We start from the raw sequence: 24,782 nt of genomic DNA, 5'->3' as shown, positions 1-24,782 counted from the left end.
TGTCCTGTGTGGGAAGCTGACGCTGGCTCAGCCACTCTGCTGCCCCTTCCCCTCTGGCTCGCACGAGGCAAGTCGGAGCCCAGCTTGGGGAGCATTCCAAGGATAACAGAAAGCCTATTTGTGACCCCATCTCCCTGGAGAACTGAAACAGGGTGAGTGGGCCAGCCCTGAACTCAGAGAGTGGTTCTAGCTTTTGTCTTTGACTAGCTGGTATATTTCCTCCCTCCCTTCGAGACTTTCTTTCCCCAGTTTTTACTAAGATAATATTGATGTACGATAAACTGCACATATTCATGGTGTTTAATTTGAAACCTTCACCTATGAAACCTTCACCACAATCTTAAGAAATGAGCATCACCATCAACCCCAAATGTGTCCTGATGCCCCTTTACAATCCTTCTCCATAAGCCCCAGGCAACCACAGATCTGCTTGCTATCCCTAGATTTTGCATTTTCTAGAATTTTATATAAATGGAATCATCCAGTATATACTTTTTCTTTGGCTTCTTTTATTCAGTGTCATTTTTGTGAGATTTGTCTGTTGTAGTGTTTCTTGTTAGTCCGTTTCTTTTTATTACTAAGTCGTATCCCACTGCATAAATACAGCACAGTCTCTTTATTCATTCACTTGTTGATGGCCATTTGGGTTGTTTCCAGTTTGGGGCCGTTAGGAATAAGGCTGCTATGAATGTTTGTGTACAAGTCTTTGTCTGGAAGCGTGCTTTCATTTCTCCTGTGTAAAATACCCAGGGGTAGAATGACTGGATCGTATGGCAAATGCATGTTTAACTTTTTAAGAAAGTACCAAGCTGTTTTCAGAAGGGTGTGTACGATGTGTGGCTCGGCAGCGTGTGAGAGGTCCCGGCGCTCCACGTCCTCGCCCACACCAGTGCTTGGGATGGCCGGCCTTTTTCATTTGACGAGATCGGGCGCGCTCAGGGTGGGATGGCCATAGACTGGCCTTTTTCATTGGAGTCACTCTCATGAGTGTGGCGTCTTTGGCTTTCTTGAGGTACTTAAAATCTCATGGGAGGGTGATAGAGCATCACACGGCCATAGAAAACGACAAGGAAGCTCTTCACTTCTGTTTTACGAAAGGCATCGAGGTATATTGTTAAATGAAAATATAAGACATCAGTCAGTGCATAGAGTGTGCTATCATTTCTTTAAGAGAAGAAAACGGGAGAGTATAGCTATTTGCTTGTGTGTTATATACATAGACCATCTCTGGCAAGATGAACAAGAAACTGAATATTGGTTGCCTCTGGGGAGAGGAGCCTGATGGCCACAGGTCAGGGATGGAAGGGAGACTACACATAGTCTTTGGTACTTTTTAAATTTGGTGCCATGGGAGCATATCACTTATAAAAAGGTGAGTGAAATTAAAAAAAAAAAAAAAAAATCTCCTAAGATGGCAGGTGTTGAAGTTCTCCTGAGGAAGCAGAGCCCCAGCTGGGCTTGGCCCTTTCCCGGCTCCCAGGCAAGAGCATTGGCATGCCAAGCAGAGAAACAGGCTTGCCTTGCCTCGTTGCTACTGATCTCCAGCCCCTCCCCACATGCCCCACCTGCTAGCAGTCAGCCTCTGGCAGAAGTCCAAGCCTCACCAAAGCTGGGTGCCCAGCAGTCCTCTAGTCTGTGTTTGTCGAATGAATATATGAGTGTTCGCCCCCCGTTCTGTTGTCTGCCGCACAGAAAAGAAGAGTGACAGGAAGAGCGGGTACCCTCTGCCCGCGGCTCCCAGCAAGCTGGTCGCGCCCCTCTTCCTGCAGGGCCTCTCCGACCTCAAAGTCATGGATGGAAGCCAGGTCACCATGACAGTCCAGGTGTCAGGTCTGTCTCTGCATCTCTCTCCTTGGGGTAGATGGGAAAACAGGCGCTGTTGCTGTGTGCGCTTTGCTCCCCCATGTCCTGCTCCGATCATCCCCCCACCAGAAAGTCAGCAGGGGACCATCAGGCAGCGGACCCGAAGAAGTGGAGCCTGCTGGTCCCTCTTTTCTGCTTCCTCTGGGCAGGATTTTCTGGATTCAAGGTCAATTCACGGTGGTCCAGAGGAAGAAGATGACCATAGCTAGCGGGGTAGGGATTAGTGGGGACACATAATGGGGCTACTGTAGCTGGAAGATTTTGAACACTGGCGCAAAACCAGCTGATGTGAGCTTCCCAGCTCTTGGAAGATACTTTGTTGCTCTATTCAAGTTTAAGGTGAGAAGATAGAGCAGATAGAGCAGAGGTTCTTCTAAAACCAGGGCGGGGTGACAAGAGCATGTGACCAGCAGCCCAATGGGACTGTCACAGTTCCCGCTAGAGGCCAACAAGAGAAGCCTGGGGACTCTGCTGGCACAGACTTACTAAACCGGCTTGTGCCCAAGCATATCCAGAGTTTCCTGTTCATTGCTGACCGCTGATCAGTCCCCCTGACAGCCTGGAGGCCACTCTCCTGGGCTTTAGTTCATCCTGAGCTGCAGAAGTAATAAAGATGAGCTGTGGGAGAATGAATGGGCTCCCCCTTTCAGGGATCCCCACACACCCCCAACTCCTACAGGCCTGAGGCAGCCCCATGACGGTCCCAGGCCTCGGCCTGGCTGCCTCCCCTGTCCACACTCCTTGAATTGACAGAAATCAGAGGTGTTCTGCTCCTAGCCTCCGTACTCGTGCCGGCTAACCCATCAGAAGCAGACCCCACTCTCTCTCTCTCCTTGAGAGAGCCTGACACCACACAGCCTCCCTCATCAGCCATTCCTGGGGCCTTGCTCGTCGGGAAGCAGAGCACAATGCTACCGCAGGGGCAACTCTCACAGGTGGCCATTGTTTTCTGCCCCACCAAACTGCTAGAATCTACCAAGGAAAGTAGACTGGTAAAACCTGAAAATGCTATCCACGCTGAGCTGTGTTTGGAAACTCACGCGAGCTGGTGCCCGTGTCCACCCTCAGACCCAACATTTGTATGGCAGAAAAATGAGATGCTGACTTTTCCTCCTGGTGAAAACCGACAGAGGAGTGACTGCGAGGTCACCATGGCATTGCCTGGACGTGCACACACTGTGCGGGGCAGGGCAGAGCGGGAAATGCATTCGCTTCACACCCAGGGAGCCAGTTACCACGTTCCCAAGCAGCTTGAATTCTGACTTTTTTCACTTCCCATCCTTTCTGGTTTCCGCAAATCTGTTGTTAAATAATTATCATGAATATGCATTGAGCACTTTCCTCATGCCAGATGCTATTCTAATCTGCTAGAGATTTTATTTATTTATTTATTTTGGGGGGGAGCAGAAGGAGAGGGAGAGAGGGAATTTCAAGCCGACTCGCACTTAGCGTGGAGCCTGATGCGGGGCTCGATCCCACAACCCTGAGATCATGACCTGAGCCAAAATCAAGAGTCGGACGCTTAACCAACTGAGCCACCCAGGCACCCCTCTAATCTACTATTCTAGTGGGCTGTTCCGGGAGACTGTATTAATTTATTCAATCCTCCCAACAAACCTTTGAGGAAGATATGGTTAGAATGTTTTGCGGATGGGGAAACTGAGGCATAGAGAGGTTAGTATTTAGTACAGTGTCACACTATTAAGTGCAAAGTTGCCACATGGCCCAGGGAACCAACCTCCTGCCGGGTCTGCCTTCCCTATCTCCCCCGCTCAGGGAACCCGCCCCCTGAGGTCATCTGGCTTCACGATGGGAATGAGATCCAGGAGTCGGAGGACTTCCACTTTGAGCAGAGAGGCACTCGGCACAGCCTTTGTATCCAGGAAGTGTTCCCGGAGGACACGGGCACATACACCTGTGAAGCCTGGAACAGCGCCGGAGAAGTCCGCACCCAGGCGGTGCTCATGGTACAAGGTGAGGCTGCGGGGCTGACCAGGGTACGGGCAGGCGGGGGGGGGAGGGGAGGGGGTTGGAAATCCGCTGCCCTAGTGGGCCCTCCAAAAGCCGTTTGGAGGTGAGGAAACCAATTGAGCTGACTTGGTTTCTCCCATGGCCCCTGTGTTCCCCTGGTCCCATTCCAGCCTCCAAGGCCAGACTCTGGCTGAGTGGCAACACTGTTCCCTGGAGCCTTCTGAGGTCCTTGCCCTCTCTGGGTCATTGGTGACAAGTTGCACAGAGTGCTAGGAGAGAAATCTTAGGATACACTTAATTAGGGAGCGATAGCTTTTTTTCCCTTTTACTGAAATGTCGTGAACACACAATGTTACATTAGTGCAGTGATAGTTTTTGAGGCAAGCTGTGGCCCGTTAGGGTCCTTGCCTTTAGAGAACCTATATTTAAGAAGAGAGAGCAGGGAAGGACACATAAAGCAAGCGACAACTCAAAATCATACACATCTCATGTAGATCATTAGCACCTAGCCCAGTGTGCTAGGTTACCTCCCTTGCTGTGGATATACCATATTATCCTGTCTGTATTATCCTCAGGGGACAGATGGGCCATGAGAAGGGTGTGCTATAACTGTACATGCAATAAGAGTGATTTCTGGACCAGCTGTTATTTGGGTAGCAGGCAGTCTTTGACGTTTACCACCAGGGAGAGCTGAGTGGACCCTGTCTGCTGAAAGGCCTTCCTCTCTAATTCAACCCTTTGCCAACTTCCAGAGCCTCAGGATGGCACCCAGCCCTGGTTCATCAGCAAGCCCCGCTCAGTGACAACCTCCCTGGGCCAGAGTGTCCTCATGTCCTGTGCCATCGCTGGGGACCCCTTCCCCACTGTGCACTGGCTGCGCGACGGCAAAGCCCTGTCCAAAGACGCTGGCCACTTCGAGGTGCTACAGAATGAGGACGTGTTCACGCTGGTTCTAAAGGACGTGCAGCCTTGGCATGCCGGCCAGTATGAGATCCTGCTCAAGTGAGTCCACATGTCCTGCCAACTGCCTTTAACCCACTACCCCCCCACCAAACCTCCTGTCAAAGTTCCCACCCAGGACTAGGAAGCAGCAGAAACCCAAAATAAGGTGCGGCTGGGCTCAAGGTAAGGAAAGGGCAAGCTCGGTGCTGCCAACAAGCTTTCGTTTCTTCCGCTTCAATGCAAAGGTGTTCACTGAGCTCCTGAGCTCAGTTCCCCAGAGCCCCCTGTCTTATTACATCTTGGCTCTTGTTCCCCTATTATTTGGTGTGTGGAGAATATGAAGGAGGGAAGAACGGATTAAAACTGGAAAAGCAACAGGATAGAGGGAATGTATTAGTTATCTCTGGCTGTGTAACAAATTACCCCGAAACCGAGCAGCTTAAAACAAGTTACCTTCTCACAGTTTCAATGGATCGGGAAGTTGACGCAGCTTTGCTGAATGATTTTTACAGTGAAGATGTTGGTAGGGACTGTCGTCTCTGAACGCTTGACTGAGGCTGGAGGATCCACTTCTAAGATGGCTCGCTCATAGGACTGTTGGCTTGAGGCCTCAGCTCCTTGCCGTGTGGACCTCTCCCTAGAGCTGCTTGAGTGACTACATGACATGGCTTCCACAGAGCTAGGGATCAGGGGAGGGCATAAGTTGCAACCTGCAATGTCTTTTGTGATCTACCCTTGGAGGTCACACACTGTTACTTCCGCTATATTCTATTTGCTAGAAGTAAGTCATTAAGCCTGATTAGGTTCCATCTCTTGGAGAGAGGAGCGTCAAAGAGTTTGTAGACATTTAAAACCACTACAGGGAGGTTAACTATGCCCATTCCTTTTTTTCCCTCCTGTTTAAGGTTTTCTAGATTACATGGAAGGTAAGCTCCACGAAGGCACACTGCTTTGTTCCCAGTGCCTAGAACAGTGCCTGCCCAGAGTCAGCATTCAGTGCTTGTTAAATGAAAGTGATCCAGAAATGTTCTTCTACCTTGAAAATGCTCTCACGCTTAAAATCCCATGCCAGCCCTGGGTTGATGGAGACAGAGCGCCAGCCCCTAGGGTTGATGTAAGCACTGAAGAAGAGTGCTCTCCTGACCTTGACCCTGCAAACAGGATGTCATGCCACATAACAAAGATGTTTGGAGCTGCCCTGGCTCGGGTGCCCGGCCACTTTGCGAAGGACTTGCTCTCCTGGATAAATCATTTCCCTGTGCTGAGCACATCATGTTCAAGGCTCCGAGCTACATGCCAAAGCTACTGCCATGACTGAGCACTGTTCCTATAATAATAACAAAACCCAGGGTGTGGCCCACCACTTGGGTCCTTTCTGGGCATGTGCTTTATGCTTGTATCAGTTCGCTTTTGCTGCATAACAAACTACTTGAATACTTAGTGGCTTTATAAAATATAGTCATTTATCATTTCTTTAATTTGCTGGGAAGTTCTGCCTAGCTGGGTAAGGCTTAGCAAATCTCAGCTGAGCTATTGCCATGTCTGCAGTCAGCGGCGGGGATGGCTTGTGGGCTGGCTGGTCATCCTGCTGCCGTCAGCAGTATGCATAGAACACACCAACAGCCTCTGCCTTACACCCAAACCAGTTATTATCGGGAAGGCAAGTCTGCCTCCAGAATAGAGAAGAGATACACTCTCCCTCCCTAGGCCGGTACAAATAATAGAAACTGACGACACATGAGACACGAGCTTGTCTGCATGGAAGGAGTTGTGCTGCGGGACAATACTTTCACATTAATGAAGCCAAATATCCTAGAAGGGAGAAGCTCCTTGTGGGATTTTGAGGACCATAGGCTGAGGTTTAGCAAATGAGTAAAGGCTTGACTGTCGAGGGCACGTTGAAGAGCTGAGCAAGAAAGGGTAGGGAAGAGCAAAGCAAGGGCTGTGGGAAGCCTGCCAGGCCAGAGTGGAGGGTTGCACTGGGAGGTCGGCAGGCAGACTGTCTGGGCCCAGCTGGGGACAGTCATAAAACTTACACTGTCCCAGCTGGAAGGGACTTCAGAAGTTATCTAGCCGACTCATCGTTTAATAATGGGGGAAACTGAGGTCTCAGGGTCATGGATTTGCTCGTGGCCACACAAAAGCAAGTAGCAGAGCCCAGATTGGAACCCTCATCTCTGTCTTTTAATCAGATTCTCTCCCATTCCTTATTTCTCCCAAGTGCATGGGAACTTGGGGAATCCAGGAGGTTCCACTGGAGTCCCCGTCCACGCAGCCCTTGCCCCTTTCCCCTCCCCAAAGTCCAGCCTCTTCATTCCTTTGGGTAGCTGTTGCCCTGGCCTTGGCTTTGTTCCCAGCTGAGGAGCAAGTCAGTGGAAAGTTCTGGGGAGTACGTGCCAGGTCTGCCAGGGGCCCCATTCCCGTCCAGCTTTTCTCATCCTGACAGAAATCAGCCCTAGACCCAGGACAGAATGCCTCAAGGAGGGAGACCAGATAGCTGGGAGGAAAGGGCAGGGGGGTGGGGGTTGGTGTGACAGGTCCTATCTGTCCCTGCTACAGCTGTGGCCGGACGGGTTCTGCCTCCCCGGCCCTAACGCTTGTCTCCTGAACTAAAAGAGGAAATGTCAAAAAGTCAGTTCCAAATTCCAGCTGAAATATTTGAAAGATTGAGACTTGCCAGGAAATCAATTCTTTTAACTAATTTTACATATAAAACCCATTCCAGGGGAGGGTGACTCAGAGTGGGACAGGGTCCAAAGGCTTTGTAACCAAAGAGTGGGCTTCTTCTTCAGGGTTTGGGAGGTGGGAGCAGAAAGGGTTTTGTTACTTTGTAAAAGGTGCAGCCTGTGGGGTCTTAGCCCCCTATCCTCTTGAGCAGCGCCCGGGCTGAGCACGGCCTGACTTTGTAACTGAATATGTAGATACAGACACCAAAGATACAAGAAGCTGTTTGGCTGGATAGATTATCTGGTGTGTGGGTCCCAGGTCACAGGCCTTTCTGACTTTGTGTAGGCTCTGAACGAACCCATGATTTACCTTAAAGGCCCAACAGAGGTTTAAGTTTATGGCTGCAGAAATGGTGACCCCCAGATCACCCCAAGGGATGATCCACTTAGTGGGCCAGCCATGGTATCCCAAGTTCTCCACCTCTGTCTGCCCCTCAGGCTTCCCCAGGTGCCTCAGGCTGAGGCCTGGGGATGGGTCAAGCAACAAGCTCCCTGTGCTCCCTCCTTAAGGGCAGGCAATCGAAGCAACAGAAGCCCTCGCCTGCTTCCCCATGGGGAGACAGAGCTTACTCCAGCTCAGGGGACGGGGAGGGGGGCCCACCACTTAAAGTCTCTGAAGGGTTCGGCTGGGGTAAAGCACACCCATCTGGTCAGCGTCTGCTCCTGATTTCTGCATCCGGGCTGCATTATACCTGTGGCAGGAGGAAACTCAGCTGGGGCAACGTTGGAAAGCACTAGTGGGAAAATGTGGCCCTTGGCCTCCTGGCCTCCTGCTCCTCACCAACCCTGGGCCCCACACCCTGTGCTTGAAAGAAAAGTGGGGAATGAATGGCCTAATACTGGCTAGCAGCCTAGCAGAAGTGGGGTGCCAGGGAGCTGGGCCTCACCTGCAAATGACCTCCCGTGTTTATTCTGCAAGTTGACCCAAAGCCCCATGAGCCTTCTGTGCCCAATGCTCAGGATGTCCTGAGGGCCTCTTAGCCTCCCCAGGGCCTGGCACTAAGGAGGCACCTGATTGCTGTTTGTTGAGCAAAGGAACAGCCTCAGGCCTTCCAGCTGTCCAGACCTGAGGCTCTCTGAACCTTGAGTCGGTGCCCCCTGAGAGCCTGAGCATTGACAAAGGTAGCCAGGAGGGGACCCCAGTGGATGAGAGGAGAGTTGGAGGACAGCACCGATCAACCTCTCCTTGTTTCAAATGGGGCTCTGTGCCTGGGAGTGAGCGGCATCCCCCCGCCCCCCCACCCCCAGTTCCCCTGCAAATCATCTGCCACGCCGGGGGCTGCCAGTGTCCGATCTGGACCTGGCCCTCCACTGGGAGGGAGGCCAAGCAAAGCAAGGTGGAGAGCCATATACATCAGCAGGGCTGCGTGAGCACGTGCTCTGGGGTCTGTCCATGTGGGGATAGCCGTGCCTGTGTACATGATCCCAGACACGGACCTGCAGGTGCAGTTGGCCAGCAGGTAAGGTCCCATATCTGTGCGTATCCATGCCTGCGGCTGATACCCACATGCACACAGGGGCATGCACACACACACGCATATCCCACAGTAGATTTGTACTGATGAGCCCTGCGGGGCAGAGGGGGAAGGTTACAGGTCCCCGATTCAGGGAGACCTGGGTGTCAACCCCTTTTTCTGCTGGTTGGCTCTGTGAGTTAAGGCCAATTATTTAACTTTTAGAAGCCTTATTTTTCTTATAAAACCAGTGCTGGCTTCCCTGAGATGTCATGAGATGAAGTGAGATGGATTATGTAAGGAACCTGTTGCTGAGCTTGGCACATCTGTGGCAGGAGCTGAGGCACGTGCTGGGCCCCGAAGTGCCAGCAAGATGACCATGCGGGGGGGTGAGTGGGACTGCCTCAGAGAAACTCCTGAGCCTCCTTCCTTAACCTTTAAAAGGGGCGTAATAGTGCTCCATACCTCACTGGGGTGTTGTAGGCACAAGAAGATAATGGAAGTGAATGAAAGGTGGTGGGCTCTGTATAAAAAGGGAGGTTATGACCATGAAGAGTCGCCGCTGGCTCTCAGTCCTGCCCCCACCCCTTCCCCCACCCTGGCCCCTTCCCCCTGCCTGGACTACCTTGGCTGGTCAGAGCTCAGAACCGCCAGCAGATGGCAGCCACGCAGGGTCAGAGGGCCCATGGGCTCTAAGTCCTGGCAGCAGGAAAGCAGGGTACAGCCCTCCCCGAACAGAGAGCAGAGACGGCTTCAACTGGCCACCCACCACAGGGACACTAACGATTTAACAGTGGGTTGAAGAATCCAGAGCTCTCCCCACCTGAAGGAAGGAGAGAAAGGGTCACCCATGCAAGAAGACACCTGTTTGGTTTTTAGCTCATGGGGAGGGATGGGAGAGTGTTTTTATTTCTCGAGCAGCAGAAGGGGAAATAGCAGTTTGCGGGGGGGGGGGGTGGGGGCGGGGGGGTGCACTGTGTGGAGAGGACGAAACCACCTCTGTATTGCGGGAGTGTGGAGTCAGACTCAGGGTCACAGCCCAGGACTGCGTGGGCTAGACGGAGCAGCCCCATCACACCCTGGCAGGTTTGGACTTTAGTTTTGAGTGATCGTGTTTAGATTGAGCGATTGTATTGTTTTTGTAATATACTTAAGAGAAAAGTATTCCTACTTCTGGATGTCTGTCTAAGCTGTTTCTCAGAAGACTTTTTTTTTCCCTTTTTATACAAGAGCTGAGGGGGGAAGAAAAGGATGACCAAAGCGGGGCAGGGCCTGCCCTAGGTCTAGGTCTTGTGTGGGTGTTTGGGGTCCCAGCTAAGCCGCGGCCCCCTCTTCCCTGGAGCAAGCTGGCCAGCCTGTGGCCAAGTTGCTGCCTGCCCTGCCCTTCTCAGCGCTGGGCTGAGTGGGCCCTTGGCTCTGAGAGCCTCTTGATCTGTGTCGATCTCTCAAACCCTTCAGGAACCGCGTGGGCGAATGCAGTTGCCAGGTGTCCCTGACGCTACAGAGCAGCCCCGGCAGAGCGCCCCTGCGGTGAGTGCCCCCAGCAGGTGCCCGGCCAGGCCCCATGCCACCAGCCACCCACTTTCCTCCCGGCCCCTGCAGGCCCAGCCCAGCAGCCCCAGATTATTTGTATCCTCCAGCAGAGGTTGCTGAGCCAAGAGGGAGAGATTGGAAGGGGAATGAGGGAGGGAGAGCAGGGGAGGACGGGGGGTGGGGGGGTGAATTATTATTTTTTTTTTTTTTGCACACACCCTTATAAGGCCACTGAAGTCATTACCGATGTAACAAACCAAGTAAGCAAGCAAGAGCCTCTCACCAACGTTCCCTTCTATAAACACAGCCTGGTCAGCCCCAACCTCCCCTTCCCCCCTCCCCTCTACCCTCCCTCCCTCAGGGATTTGCTCTCCCCTGACGTTTCTTTCTTACCCGGCCCCTTTTCCTCTTGCTACTTTCCTTTTTCCCTTCACTGGTTGCAGGGGGAGGGAGCCTGTCAGCTGTGAGGGCCTCTGCAGCCAGGGAGCCGGTGCTCATGGAGCTGGCGGTGACTGCTATGGGACCCTGAGGCCTGGCTGGCCAGCGAGAGGGCAGGGTTGGCCAGAGGAGGAAGACGGTGAGGACGTGCGGGGCTTGCTGAAGAGGCGCGTGGAGACCCGGCAGCACACTGAGGAGGCCATCCGCCAGCAGGAGGTAGAACAGCTAGACTTCCGTGACCTCCTGGGGAAGAAGGTGAGTACCAAGACCGTGTCAGAAGAAGACCTCAAGGAGATCCCAGCTGAGCAGATGGATTTCCGCGCCAACCTGCAGCGGCAGGTGAAGCCTAAGACTGTGTCAGAGGAAGAGAGGAAGGTGCACAGCCCTCAGCAAGTTGACTTCCGCTCGGTCCTGGCCAAAAAGGGGACTCCTAAGACCCCGGTGCCTGAGAAGGCACCACTTCCCAAACCTGCCACCCCAGACTTCCGCTCCGTGTTAGGCAGCAAGAAAAAATTACCAGCAGAGAATGGTAGCAACAATGCTGAGGCCTTGAATGCCAAGGCAGCAGAAAGTCCCAAGGCCGTGAGCAATGCCCAGCCTTTAGGGTCCCTGAAACCCTTGGGCAATGCCAAGCCTGCTGAGACCCTAAAACCTGTGGGCAATGCCAAGCCTGCAGAGCCCACGAAACCTGTGGGCAACACAAAGCTTGCTGAGACGCTGAAACCCATAGGCAACGCCAAGCCTGCTGAGACCCCAAAACCCATGGGCAACGCCAAGCCTGCTGAGACCCCGAAACCCATAGGCAACGCCAAGCCTGCTGAGACCCCGAAACCCATGGGCAACGCCAAGCCTGCTGAGACCCCAAAACCCATGGGTAACGCCAAGCCTGCTGAGACCCCAAAACCCATGGGCAACGCCAAGCCTGCTGAGACCCCAAAGCCCATGGGCAACGCCAAGCCTGCTGAGACCCCAAAGCCCATGAGCAACGCCAAGCCTGCTGAGACCCCAAAATCCATGGGCAACGCCAAGCCTGCTGAGACCCCAAAACCCATGGGTAACGCCAAGCCTGCTGAGACCCTGAAACCAGCTGGGAAAGAAGAACTCAAGAAGGAGGTTAAGAATGATGTGAACTGTAAGAGGGGGCATGCAGGAGCCACAGATAATGAGAACAGGTCAGAGAACCAAGGGACAGCCCCAACCTTCAAGGAGAAGCTACAAGATGTCCACGTGACAGAGGGCGAGAAGCTGCTACTCCAGTGTCAGGTGTCCTCTGACCCCCCAGCCACCATCACCTGGACGCTGAATGGAAAGACACTCAAGACCACCAAGTTCATCATCCTCTCACAAGAAGGTAACAAGGGCAAGGGCCGGGAAGAAGGGGGCTCTGTACCAGGGCCACTGTAGGCTCGTGGACTGGCGCTCACAGCCCTGCCAGGAGCGGTGTCCTGCTCCGGGCCCTCGGGTACACACTCCATCACGGGGCGGTGAGAGGTGGGCGTCTGGTCCTGTGGCACACGCCCAGGCCTTGGCATCTGTCTGGCAGGGATGCTTCATGGCAGCCCCAGCCGTGGCTCCTCAGAGCGGCCCTGGGCCTGAGCTAGTGCCCCACGGCTCGGACGTGGAGAGGGCTCTGTTTGCAGGCGTGAGGGGGCCTGGGGGCTGGAGCCCACCCGGGGCTCGGAGCTGAGGGCTACATTCGCAGCAGCATTTTAGGTTTGGAGAAGGGTGTACAGTGACGGGATGGCACGGGACTGTGATTTGGGGTCAAGAACAACTTAAGTCTTGATAACACTGTGGGTTTGAAAGGATCGGTGGGGGAAAGCCAAAACCCCAAACAGCCCCTACGGCACACACTCCTGGGCGGACAGAGCCACTCGCTTCCTAATTTGGATGAGACTTTGTTTGCTGGTATTTCACATTCTTGGGTTGTGGGGAGAAGAGGGGGGGCACTAAATCCTGACATCTGGGGCCTTTTGGGATCTGGAGTTCTGAGATGGGCCAGCTTATACCGAAAGAAGGGATGGGGGTGAGAGGGGCATTTCCCCTGGACCCTCAATTTGGTTCGAAGTGTTTTAGCCAAGCATCTCAAGCCTGAACGGGAGCTCCCAGTCGGCAGATTTCCCACACCCCACTCTGGTGGCCAGTGCTGGAACAGAGCCTGGCCCGAGCTAAGGGCTGCTACCAGTGGGTCTGGACAGGGCAGGGTACAAAGTTCCCCCAGGAAGTGGCATTTTACCCTTAACGGGTGGAGGGTGGCAGCAAAGAGGAGGCCCAAGTGGACAGGTCCTGTGCAATCGGGATCCGCTGAGATGTCAGAAACACCCCACACCGTGCTGTTCCCCTTTCTGTCTGCTGACTGCACCCCCCTCTCCCCTCCTTCATCAGGCTTCCTTCCTTCTTCCTGAAACCCGAAGGAAGCATTTGAAGAAAGCAGTATCCCTCTCAGCCCACGATGAAGTTTCTCTCTTCATTCTGCAACTCAGACAGCAAATCGGGAACAGCTGAGCATTTTGAATCTAAGCGCTAAAAGATTAAGGGAAAATTTACCAAGAGAGAGAAAATGTTTTATTTTCTGCTACTGTGTCGATAGGAGAACTTTCTCGTGTGGATATCTCCAGATTGGTAGGGTCCTCGGAAGGCATGTCATCTACCCCCCTGCCTCTGCTTGCTCAGCCTCCCTGTGGTCCACACACAGGTGGGCATGGGGGATTACTAGGGTGGGATGAGATGTCCAGGGGAGTGCGTGGTGCACCTTCCCTGTCACCCCTGTGGGCCCCTCCCAGTTGGAAAGCCTTTGGTAGAACTGGTCTGAGACCTTGACTGGGAGCATTTCCCAGGTTACCCTGTGGTGATCTCTCCAGGAAGGATGAAGGGTGGGCAGCCGCCCGTCCCTGGGGCATATCCACAGTGTGAGGCCCATGGCTACACCCACCTCAGGGAAACAGATGTTCGACAGCTGAGGGCAGTGCCCAGAGCCACGCAGCTGCTGTGAGACCTGTGTGGGGCCTGAGAGTGCCTGGAGACACTAGTAGCTGCTTATAAACAATCCCCTCAGCCGAGCACCGTGAGCAGACCTCAGCCCTGGTTTCAAACACACGCCGGAGTCATTAGGCACGGCCACTCATGTCCACAGTGCCTTGAGTACGTGGTATCTGCTGTCACTGAGCGTTAAAGGGCTATTCCAGTATCGCCTCTCACAGAAACCACCTCAAAGGGACAGTTTAGGTCCAAATCAGAGGAAGAAGAAATGATTAAAAGAAGGCCAGCACAAGGAGAGGATAGGGAAGGACTAGGAGCAGGGTGGGAAGGGGATAAAGAGACAGCCCCAAATTCAGCTTCTAAAAAATACTCTAAATATTTGTAATTCTCCTTTGAAAACTAAGAATAGCTTGCATGAATTGAACACCATGTACCAGACGCTGTCCTAGGCCTCTTACACTCATTTCATCCTGCCTGTCTCTCAGACAAGTGCAGTATCTTGCCCAAGGCTGCACAGCTAGGGAGTCACAGAGCTGGACTTTGCATGTAGGCAGTTGAGTTCTGATGCCCAGACCACTAAGCTATATTACCTCTTAGTTCCTTCTTGTTAGATGTCAGCACAGCTGAGAGACCTTTCAGGATCCACTCACCAGCAGCATTGTCCAGCAGGGTAAGATACTCAGGGCTGTTAACTCCTCAACATTGTCAGTAGTTGTCAAGAGGCTGGAAGACTGGTGGTGCCCTCTGGGCTTGCCAAGTTTCTGGTATTTTCACTGCATGGGCCGGTCTGCCTTGCCACAGTAGGGAGAGTAGCTTGTCTTAAAATACCAGCCCTGTTTTCTGTCCATCCCTTCTCTAGAGCCTCACCCTCCAAGTCTTCAAGAGCCTGGCTTAGACACGGACCCCAGGGAGAAAGCCTATCTGAAAGCCTTCTCAGTGACCACTTCAGCAGGCCCCCCTGCAGGGAGCAGGGCACACTGAGAGGTGTGAGTAGATGTGCTCTCCACAGATCTGGAAAGAGGGGACATACACTCACAGTGATGAAATGATTCCAGCCAAGTGCCGAAGTTGAGCTGGTAGGCGTAGGAGAAGAGGGAGCTGAGTGTGGGGCCGCAGGAAAGGCTGGTGCTGAATAAGCTGGGCCAGGGCTCCTGGCAGGCAAGGCGGGGGACGTAGGGCTTCCCAGGCAGGGGCTCCAGGAGCAGCAAAGGCAGGCCTGCTCACAGCATGGGAGGGCTGGTGGGGAAGGCATGGCCCATGGCATCCTAGGTCACGCTAAGGAGCACGATTCTGAAGGCACTAGGGAGCCATGCAAAAGTTTGGAATGAGGAGCAGTGCACACACAGCTAGGGGTTTAGGGGTTTTGATTGACCCCGTGCCCAAAGACAAGTAAGGAGCCTTACTGAAGAGGTCGGGGAGAAAGGGGGACTGGACTAAGAAGGTAGCCATGGCACAGACAGGAAACAACCAGTTCAAGAAGCAAGGACAGGATTAAGAGAACCTGTTGCCTGGCTTGGGAGCAGGGGCAGGTAAAGAGGAAGGAGCGGAAGACCACTGCGTGCTGGTGACTGGGGTCACGCTTCTACTGGCATCAGTGGAAATCAGCTGGTGGTTTGAGGTGGTCTGGAGAGGAAGGTGGAGGGGGTGGCTAAGAGGGTCTCCCCATCCTTCACACCACCCTCAGCACCCTCCCTGTCCCCAACTCCCTGGCACTGAGCCCTGTGCTATTAGCTCATCTAAGATCAAACTTTCCTTCTTCCAGTCTCCTTGCCAGACTGTTGTCACCAGTCTTTGGCCGTGAGAGACTCCCGTGCTCTTCTCCCCCACCAATTGCCATGTACATCCACATACCTACTGCTAGTGGACGCTGTGTTTACAGGTTCAGGAGCCTTCTCGGAACCCTGTAGCTTGGATAGGGCTCATAGCTTTCAGGCCCCCCCAAAATATGGTCATGTTCACCCCATTTAGCACCAAGAAGAGCAGAAGAGGTGTGACAGGACTCGGCTGGAGTTGACTGCTAATTCTGGGAGAGACATGTTGGAGGTACCCTTCCCCTTTCTGCATTCCCAGAGCTGCAGAGTAGATGGTGTCCACTTACAGCCGCTGGGCCTGCAGGGGGACTGCCCCAGGCCCTTCTGGGCCCTGCAGCCTAGCTCCTCAGGCCTTGGCCTTGGCCTTGACTGAGGAGTGAGAGGGATGGCCAGTGAGCCGAGGGGAGCTCTGTGCTGCTCCTGACAAGCAGTTTCATCTTTATGCCCTATTTCCTGTCCCTAGACTAGGCTTCTCTCCCTGGCAAACATCTCTCCGTCTAATAATGAGAATTCATTTTTGTTGCTGTTGTCAACTGATGATTCATTTTTAATGACCTTTAGTGTGGGATCTTGCAAAGGCTTTTTAAAAACCTGTGTAAGTTCGTTCTACAAAACACTAGGATTTATGCATCCCCTACTATGTGCAAGGCAGTACTGTGCATGCATAATCGGCTTGAAGAACTCCGAGGTAGGAATTTTTTCCTTTTAGAAACTCTATGGTCAGGGCTTCTGGGTGGCTCAGTCGGTTAAGCCTTCTGCTCAGGTCATGATCTCAGGGTCCTGGGATCGAGCCCTGCATCAGGCTCCCTGCTCAGTGGGGAGCCTGCTTCTCCCTCTCCTTCTGCTCCTCCCCCTAGCTTATGCTCTCTCATTCTCTCTCTCTCTCTAAAAAGAAAAATCTATATGGTCTTTTTCAATGGTAGGTTATATGTGACTAAATGTTCATGGCTTTCTCTTGCATAGATCCTCACAGATCACCTGCTATAGAAATGTGCTTTGTTGTTCTCAGAATGGCAGATTTTTTTTTTTTTTCACTGTGACTGCATTCCAGGCTCAGGAAAAACATTCATAATAGACACAGCCACTGCCCTCTGAGAACTAGTGGAGGAGACAGGCATGTATTTCAGCAATGGCCATGGGAGACATACTCGGATAAAGGGAAACTCAGGGCACAGAGGAGGTCCATCCATGGCTGGGGATGCTTATGGGTGACAGGGAAGGCACCATCCCTGAGGAGGTGACCTGGAGCTGAGTTGTACTGTCCAAGACATCCTAGAGGACCAGGTTGGGGAGACACTGCTCACTGAGGGCATCCTCACAGCACAGCGTCCAGGGCTTTGGACCACCCCCACCCCACCCTGCCCCCCCATCCACCCTTCCCCCCCATCCTCCCGTCTTCCCACACACTTAGAGCAGGATGGGGGATCTTCAGACCCCATGGCCCTGAGGGGCTCTCCCAGGGACAGTTCTAGCCGAGCCACTTATTGGATCTTTGATTCTGTGGTGACTGCTCCCATCCCCCTCACCTCTCTCTCAAAATTCCCCACCAGGCTGAGGCTTCTCAAAAAAAAACTCTGGGAAACGGTTTTTCTTCTGGAGGTCAGGAATAAGCTGTCCCACAGGAAATACCAGATTCTTCAATCTGGGCTAGCCTGCCTGGGGGCCCTCCCCCAGCCCACGCACGTGGCCAGGGGTCCCGGCTTTGGGCAGCGGGAAAAGCTGCCTGTTCTGCTGCATTCCCTGCTGAGGGGCTGAGGGCTGTGGTCTAAATGCCCCCACTTCTCCTGGTGGGCTCACCACGGTCTCTGCAGCTGGTGCCATTTGGGCTTAAGGCTGAAGGCAGTGGGGGGGTGGGGGTGGGGCTGAAACTGAAGGACAATCAGGGATTCGAGCAGAAGGTTCACTGGGAGTGGGGTGTCTGCTCACAGAGCCTTAGCCTCAGACTGAAGGGAAGTGGCACAAAGGGGTGCATTTCCTCTAAGCCTCAAATTCGGGGGCCAGAGGTCATCTTAGCATCCTCCTGCCCTCCCAGATGAGTAGAAGGTTCTTTCTAGGGAGGACAGTTCCCCTCAATCCCAGATTCCTGTGCCTCACAGTCTCACTGTCATGATGGATTTCCTAAAAGTCCAGCCTGAGTCCTTTCTGGTTCAATGTCTGCAAAGTCTGTCTCCGAGGGACAGTGAGCAGAGATCCCGACTCGATGCCCTCCCTGTGGGAGAATGTAGTGAGGCCTTTCCTGAGAAATAGGCTCTGCGTAAGTGGGAGGGAGGTGGTTGGTAGGACGAAGGTTTCCCTGTTTAGGACATTACCCAGGTGCCAAGAAGCAGAGGGAACTAGTACGCCTCTGCTTTCCCTTCCACCCTCAGCGAGGTTCTCTGAATATCCTTCTATCTGTTGGTCAAGTCTGTGCATCTGGCTAATGGGGGTGAGGGTACTTTTTGAGATCAGTGCCTGTTGGCCTCCCTTCTGGCCACGCTGCCCCACACACACACGTGGGGTGCACACAGCTCTGCCCACCCAAGGCTAAGGGCTTGTGCCGAGCCACCGGCCGGGGGAGTAGGAGGTAGGGGGAGTGTGGTGACCGAAGCCAGTGGCTCCAAGCAGCAGGATGCACGTGGCCCTGGCTCTGTCCTCTTCCTTGTGTGATGACTGCTACCCTGACAACGGGGGCAGCTTTGGGCAAGGTGCCATGCTGTTGGCTTGTTCGTGTGTCTGAAGGCAGGAACCAGGGTGCCACTGCCCGCCTGCCTGGCCCAGCACTCCCAACCCTCAGCTGGCCTCTCCCACACCCCGAGGGAGATCCCCCAAGGGGGTACCCCAGAGAAGTAGCCAGACCCGGGATGAGAGAGCTTGGGTGGGCAGGGAGCAGACCCCCGATTCCTGTGCATGCCCAGCCTGACTCCTCCTTCCCCCAAGCAGGCCAGACGTGTCCTGGGGGTGGAGAGATCCATGGGGAAAGAGAGCCATTGCCACCCTTCTCTGAGGCAGCCAAAAGACCCTGTCCTGAAGAGAGGCAGCCCCAAAGTGCCCCTCTCCGAGCCCAGTGCCCCTTGTTGGCCTTCCTTCTCAGCTCATGCCTGAGAAGCCAGCCCCAGGATCCCAGGCTAAATGTACCCTCTCCTCCCAGCGGACCTTCCCGCAGGTCAGTGCCCCTGCTGGACAGGGACTCCTGCCCTCCCTCACCCACCTCTTTGTTCAGAACTCCCTTTTCTAAGATGCATGCCCAAATAATTGCTATAAGCTGGGCACCACTGTTCCTAACCCAGGGCTGTAAACTTGGGGCTGGCTACTGCTCATCTCTCTTGGTGACATCGCAGTGCTGAGGCTCACGGTCCGTCTGCTCCTTCCATTGTATGGGATGCTCTCCAAAGGGAGAGACTATTCCACTCTCTTCTTCTGCACCTTTCCATTATGACTCCCTAAGAGAGCTCACTGGGAGGTAGAAAGAGGGTACCAGGAAGGAATATATTTAGGGATCAGTTATATTGGACCTGGGTTATCAGCAAAAAGTACCCTGACTTTGGTAGGGAGAGAGGGTTGGTTCCCACAGGACCCCCGACTTCTGGGCTTCCAGAGGCTGCCCGTGTGTCTCGCCCTCCCCTGCCATGTTCCAGGTGCCAGGGCAGGTCTTGGGCTTGTACCTGCTCCCCTCACCCGTTCTCCCTCTTCCTTCCTAGGCTCACTGTGCTCTGTCTCCATCGAGAAGGCACTGCCTGAGGACAGAGGCTTATACAAGTGCATAGCCAAGAATGGCGCCGGCCAGGCTGAGTGCTCCTGCCAAGTCACCGTGGACGGTAGGTCATGCCCACCCCTCCCTGGCACACACAGAGTCCCACTCCTCAGCCCTTCCCTTGCCAGCCTCCCAGACTGCCATCCCTCCCCAAGGCATTCGCTTTGTGGGGTCAAGCCATCGTTGGCAAACAAGGAGACAGAAAAGAAAATGGGAGCTCAACTTGATGGCCCCATGTGACCTTGCAGCCCTGCCCTTGGCCGACAGGAGGGGCTGCTCGCCTTGGTTGTCTCCCCTGTCCCCAGGCCTGATCCGCACACACAGAACCTTGCTGAGCAGGGAAGCCAGGCATGGGGCAGGAGGAGAAAAGACACACCCACAGGAAAATGACTACATAGTATTTTACAAGAGGCCACTCAGTGCTTGCACGTCAGCCCTGTGGTGAGGACGGAGTAGCGGGAGGTCCATGTGGGGCACTTCCTCCAGGAGGTGAGTTGGGGCTGCGTCTTCAGCTAGAGGGGACAGGCCTGCCTCTGTAAGAAGAAAAAGTCACCATAATACAGCAGAGGGAGAGAAGGAGACACGTGGGGGCCGAGGGCTACCAGATCTGAGTGCAGTTTCCGAGTGAGGGAAGGCTGAAGCCAGGCTGTGTTCACGACTCTTCTTTCTCTCCTCCGTCTGAAGTTGAGCATTAGAGCCTCAGAAGTAGAACCAGCCTTGGGATGATGGAGGCTACTGCCCTCATTTTAAACGGTAGGAGACCAAGGCCGTGGAGAGGGAAAGTGTCCTGCTCCGGGTTCCCTGGTCCACTAAGGGCCAAGGCAGGGCCAGAAGTCCATCTTGGGCCTTCCCATCCAGAGAGCTTTCTTATTATTTCGTTACTTGCCTGGAACTGTCTAAAAAGGTAGTGTGGGGGAAGTAATTTCTTGCCCTTGAAATGCCTGGTTAGTAACTCTGAGTGACACGTGGAAAACTAGTGTCCAAATAAGGCAACTCAAAGGCCAACTTTGTTGTTCTTCTGACTCCTGAATATAATCACTTGGGTCATGAAGTCCTGTCCCATTTCACTGCCATTCCCCAAGATGTGGAACCTATGTCCCCGTTCTTGGCTTTAGAATCTGACTTCCTGGTCATAAAAACCGAGATCTGTGATATATTAGGAATGGGAGAAAAGAAAAAAAGAGTCTTTATTTTTTAAGAAAAAAAGAGCCTTGAAAAGAGACGTTTAAAAAGAAAATACAGTAGCAAAACAAATTCAATTGTCTGTAGCCAGTGGTAGAGCCAGTGGTCGGAGGACTGCGTGTGTCCCTGGAGTCCTGTGAACGCGTTTGTCGCGAGGGCTCTGAGTCTCAGGAGCAGATCTGATAAGTCAGTGTATGGTCTGTTCAGAGCGGGGCTCGAAACAGTGTTCTGAGGCTTTAGGTAGGGCCTGCTGCTCTCAAGTCCTCCCCGGTGTGACCTGCCTGTCACCCACCCAGGTCAGATTCCTGCTTCTTTCTAGACAGGTGCTGCAGTTAAAAAAAATAAAAAGTGTTTTTGGGAACTTGACTCCAAAAGCCTATTTCTAACAGCCCGCACTGAGGACCTGTGCTGGATCCAACCAATCTAGAAGGAAGCCCAGCCTGCTAATGAGGGTATCTGCTTTTGGAATCCCTGGACTCTTCGGGTCCTATTTACATGGCTAGCTGAAGGCAGGATAGTAATTCATTCTCCTTATCGGCAAAATGTCAGCACCTTTTTGAGAAACAGCAAATGTTTTATTTTTAAAACCAAACTTTGTTTTCAAAATAAAATCTTCTTTTTCCCTATAGAATACATTTGGGGGGGGCGCCTGGGTGGCTCAGTCGTTAAGCGGCTGCCTTCCGCTCAGGTCATGATCCCAGGGTCCTGGGATCGAGCCCCGCATCGGGCTCCCTGCTCAGCAGGAAGCCTGCTTCTCCCTCTCCCACTCCCCCTGCTTGTGTTCCCTCTTTCGCTGTGTCTCTCTCTGTCAAAGAAATAAATAAAATCTTAAAAAAAAAAAAAAAAATACATTTGGGGATTTTTTTTTTTTTTTTTAAGGTTTGGGGAATTCATTCTGCAACTTATGGGACTTTTCTTGCCCCTAAGTTGGTCTCCTTCTACCAGATTCCCTTGTACTCTCACTAATCTTGATCACCATTATTTATCTCTAGTTTGGCCTAGGGCTGTGGACGAGGAGCTGGGTCTTAGGAGAAGAGCTAGCAAAGGGATTGGAGGGAGACCAGCTGAGATAACAGGACTGACTCTCAGTTAATTGGTTTTTGTTTTTCAAAGAGAAAAAGGGCAGCCCCCTTCACACCCACTCTTTTCCCTGTTGCTAGACTTGGAGATATATTAGTGTCCTGTGTGTGGGTGGCCTTCTTGACATGTCCAGTTTTATTTCTCCATCACAAGCCACCTCTAGACAAAGGACTGCAGTTTCCCTAACTGTTCTCCTGCCACCTCGCAGCACCTTTTCCCCTCCTGGGCTCCCCTCAGCCAAACTGGTGTCCTGTCCTTCTTCCATCCCCTGATCCTCCCAGTTCTCCCTGCTCCCCAAGGCCATAGTACCTAACTTAAAGACCCTGGGGGTGGGGGGGTCCATGCACCCTTTGAAATGATATGCAGAATTTTGTGCATTTGTGGATTAGAGCATTTTTCTGAAGAGAGAGCCCATAGTTTTAAATCAAATTCTCAAAAGAAGTCATAAATTAAAGTACATGGAAGAACTGCTTGCCCTAAGAAGTAACTGAATTTGCAAGTTCGTTCATGCTGTGGGGTCTCCCTGTCTCTCTCCAACTCCAGCTGCCTACTCAGTCTCTGGATAGGACTGCATCCCTCCCAAGGTCCCTCTCAACTAGAGGTGGGGACTGTAGCTCATGCCAACGTCACGCCGGCCCTGCCCCCTGCAGTCCTGAGCTGTCACTCACACAGCCCGTGCCAAACACCTTTAAGACTATACATCTGTGGCCAATACGATGATACATTTCAGGGCCTCATAAAAATGACATTGGCTCGTTGGCCAAAGTATTAGCTGTACTCCTGTTTTTCCCACTGATAGTAAAGACAAAGGGAGGTAGCCTTTATAATTCAGCACATCTGACTATTTTAATCATGCTGTGTGGGTCTCTTCCCTGAGAAAAACAGTGCTTTTTTGCACTTTCTGAATTCTGGTCACACCCCTATTCCTTCCAAGTGCAGCAGAAGGCAAGTGTCAACTTATACCCCAAAAAGCACCTGAAGCCTGGAGTGGATAAGGACTTGCCAGAAAACTCACCCAGGGGGACAAGAGCTGACCTTCCAGATTTGCTGTGCCCAGAGACCCTTGTGCATTTTGAGTTAATACAACAGTTAGGCATGGTATCTCTCAGTGGGAAAACCGAGGCTCAGAGAGGGTCAACAGCCTTCCTGGGTCACACAGACAGTTCACAGGAGAGTCTCTGGGTGTCTCTGATCCCAAAGCCCATGCCCTTGGAGCCACCATGTGCAGGGAGTTAGAACATGAGTTACCTTGGCAGGATTCACACGTGGGTGCATCTGGTTCTGAAACCTACCATTTCCATGACCTGGCATGGCCTCTCTGTCTAGTGAATAACATGTCAGCGTCCACTCTCTGAGACATCCAGGTCTCCCTTAGTAACAGCCCTCCTGCTGGGAAATCCCCCCATACTTCCTTGCAGTCCTGCCCTTGGCCGACAGGAGGGGCTGCTCACCTGGTTGTCCCCCCATCCCCAGTCCTGACCCCCACACGCAGAACCTGGCCTGAGTGACCCATTCCCTCTTATTCAGACTCAGGTGAGAGGTGGGGAAACAAAACTCTTTGCAAGCCAAAATCCCAAGACAGGGCAGCTTAGGCTGCCCTTCCCCAGCTACCCTGGCTGAGGGCATCTGGCCTGAGCTACCGTTGAGATTAAGGGCTTTGTGACCAGGGAGAGTCGTCGTGCATATGCGTGGTAGGAGGTGACATTCCAGTGGGCACAACCCTGCCATCATTCATCCCGGTGCCAGGCACTGCTTAGGGGCTAGGTTAAAAGCAGTGAACAAAAAGGAAATTCCTATTTTCAGGGACTTTACATTCTAGTGAGGGGGAGACGGTAATATAGATGAACAGATCTATCATAGAATCTCAGGCAGCAGCAGGTGCTACGAAGGAAGCAAAGCAGGGTGTGGGGAAGGGAACGTTACTGTTGGAGAGGGTGGTTGGGAGGCCTCTTTGAAAAAATAATGATGGAACAGAGGCCTGAAGGAAGCAAGAAGGAGTCTGGAAGGAAGAAGGAAGAGGGAAGGGTAAGAGTGAAGCTCTGAGCAGAGACCGTGCCTGATGCATTCCCAGCCGTAGGAAGGCCAGGGGAGCTGAGCCGTAAGCCAGGGCCCAAGAGGTGGGAAGTGAGGTGTGGAGGACCAGCAGTCAGATCTGCAAGGCTGTAGGCTGTGACAGGGAGACCAGACTTTATTCTCAGTGTGGTGGGCCAACTCTGGACATTGGGAAGGATCACTCAGGTGACCACAGTGACCAGACCCAGGATGGGTAAGAGGGAGAGTAGGGAGACCAGCTGGGTGGTTGCTGTGATGGCCCAGGCAGGAGTTGATGTCAGTTTAGGCTCCATGCAAGAGATGGGAAGTGATCAGATTCAGAATCTATTCTCAAGGTAGAACTGATAGGATTTGCTCATGAGTTGGAAATGGAGAGAGAGAAAGGGAAGTCAGAGGTGACTTGGTTTTCATGGGGAAGCACAGATCAACAGTGGTCCTACTTTCTGGATGGGCATGTAAGGGGGTGGGGGACAAACCAGAATTTTGCACCTGTGAAGTTTAAGATGTCCATCAGACATCCAGGTGGGCATGTCACATAGGCAGGCCTTTGGATGAACCTGGAGTTGAGTTAGGAGGTCAGGGGTGGAGCCAGGATATGGGGAGCCATCCATATAAGAGGCCACTGAATGTCCTGGGATTGAGCGAGGTCCCTAGGGTGGACGTGGATGGAGGGGGCAGGAGGAGAAGGAGGGCAGGACAGAGGTCTGCAGAGGAGACCGAGAAAGAATGGCCACAGTGGGACAGGAAGAAATCCCAGAGAGGGGTGTCCCCGAAGCCAAACGGTGGCCACTTCAATAAGAAAGGAATGATGGGATCAGTGTGTCAGATGCGGCTGCCGAGGAGAATAGGTGAGCCTGAGCACTGGCCGTTGGGTTTGGCAACCCGAGGCTGATTCGTAACTGTGACAAGGGGGTTTGCAGCGTGATAATGGACCAGCCTGAATCGAGGTGCGTAGGGTCTGAGTGGCCTGCTGAAGTCCACGTGGCTAATAACTAGCTGGCTGGGCATCTAAGCGCAGCCT

General features: G+C 53.0%; 1 protein-coding gene across 6 annotated transcripts in view; it reads left to right on the top strand.

Annotated features, from left to right (window-relative positions):
• The window catches only part of MYLK (myosin light chain kinase), a 260,972-nt gene that overhangs the window by 168,073 nt on the left and 68,117 nt on the right, over window positions 1-24,782 (top strand). For 5 of the 6 annotated variants that reach the window (XM_078066769.1, XM_078066774.1, XM_078066775.1 and 2 more), the window contains 6 exons: window positions 1,693-1,830; window positions 3,640-3,837; window positions 4,587-4,836; window positions 10,415-10,486; window positions 10,933-12,278; window positions 19,395-19,511. In XM_078066769.1, coding sequence (XP_077922895.1) covers window positions 1,693-1,830; window positions 3,640-3,837; window positions 4,587-4,836; window positions 10,415-10,486; window positions 10,933-12,278; window positions 19,395-19,511 — 2,121 coding nt within the window. Of the gene's footprint in view, window positions 1-1,692; window positions 1,831-3,639; window positions 3,838-4,586; window positions 4,837-10,414; window positions 10,487-10,932; window positions 12,279-19,394; window positions 19,512-19,862; window positions 19,937-24,782 lie in introns of those variants that run through there. The other variant, XM_078066780.1, reaches the window with a different exon arrangement.

Source organism: Halichoerus grypus, chromosome 1 (genome assembly GCF_964656455.1).
Source record: "Halichoerus grypus chromosome 1, mHalGry1.hap1.1, whole genome shotgun sequence".
NCBI classification, from domain to species: domain Eukaryota; kingdom Metazoa; phylum Chordata; class Mammalia; order Carnivora; family Phocidae; genus Halichoerus; species Halichoerus grypus.
This window is presented reverse-complemented; position numbering and strand designations above follow the sequence as displayed.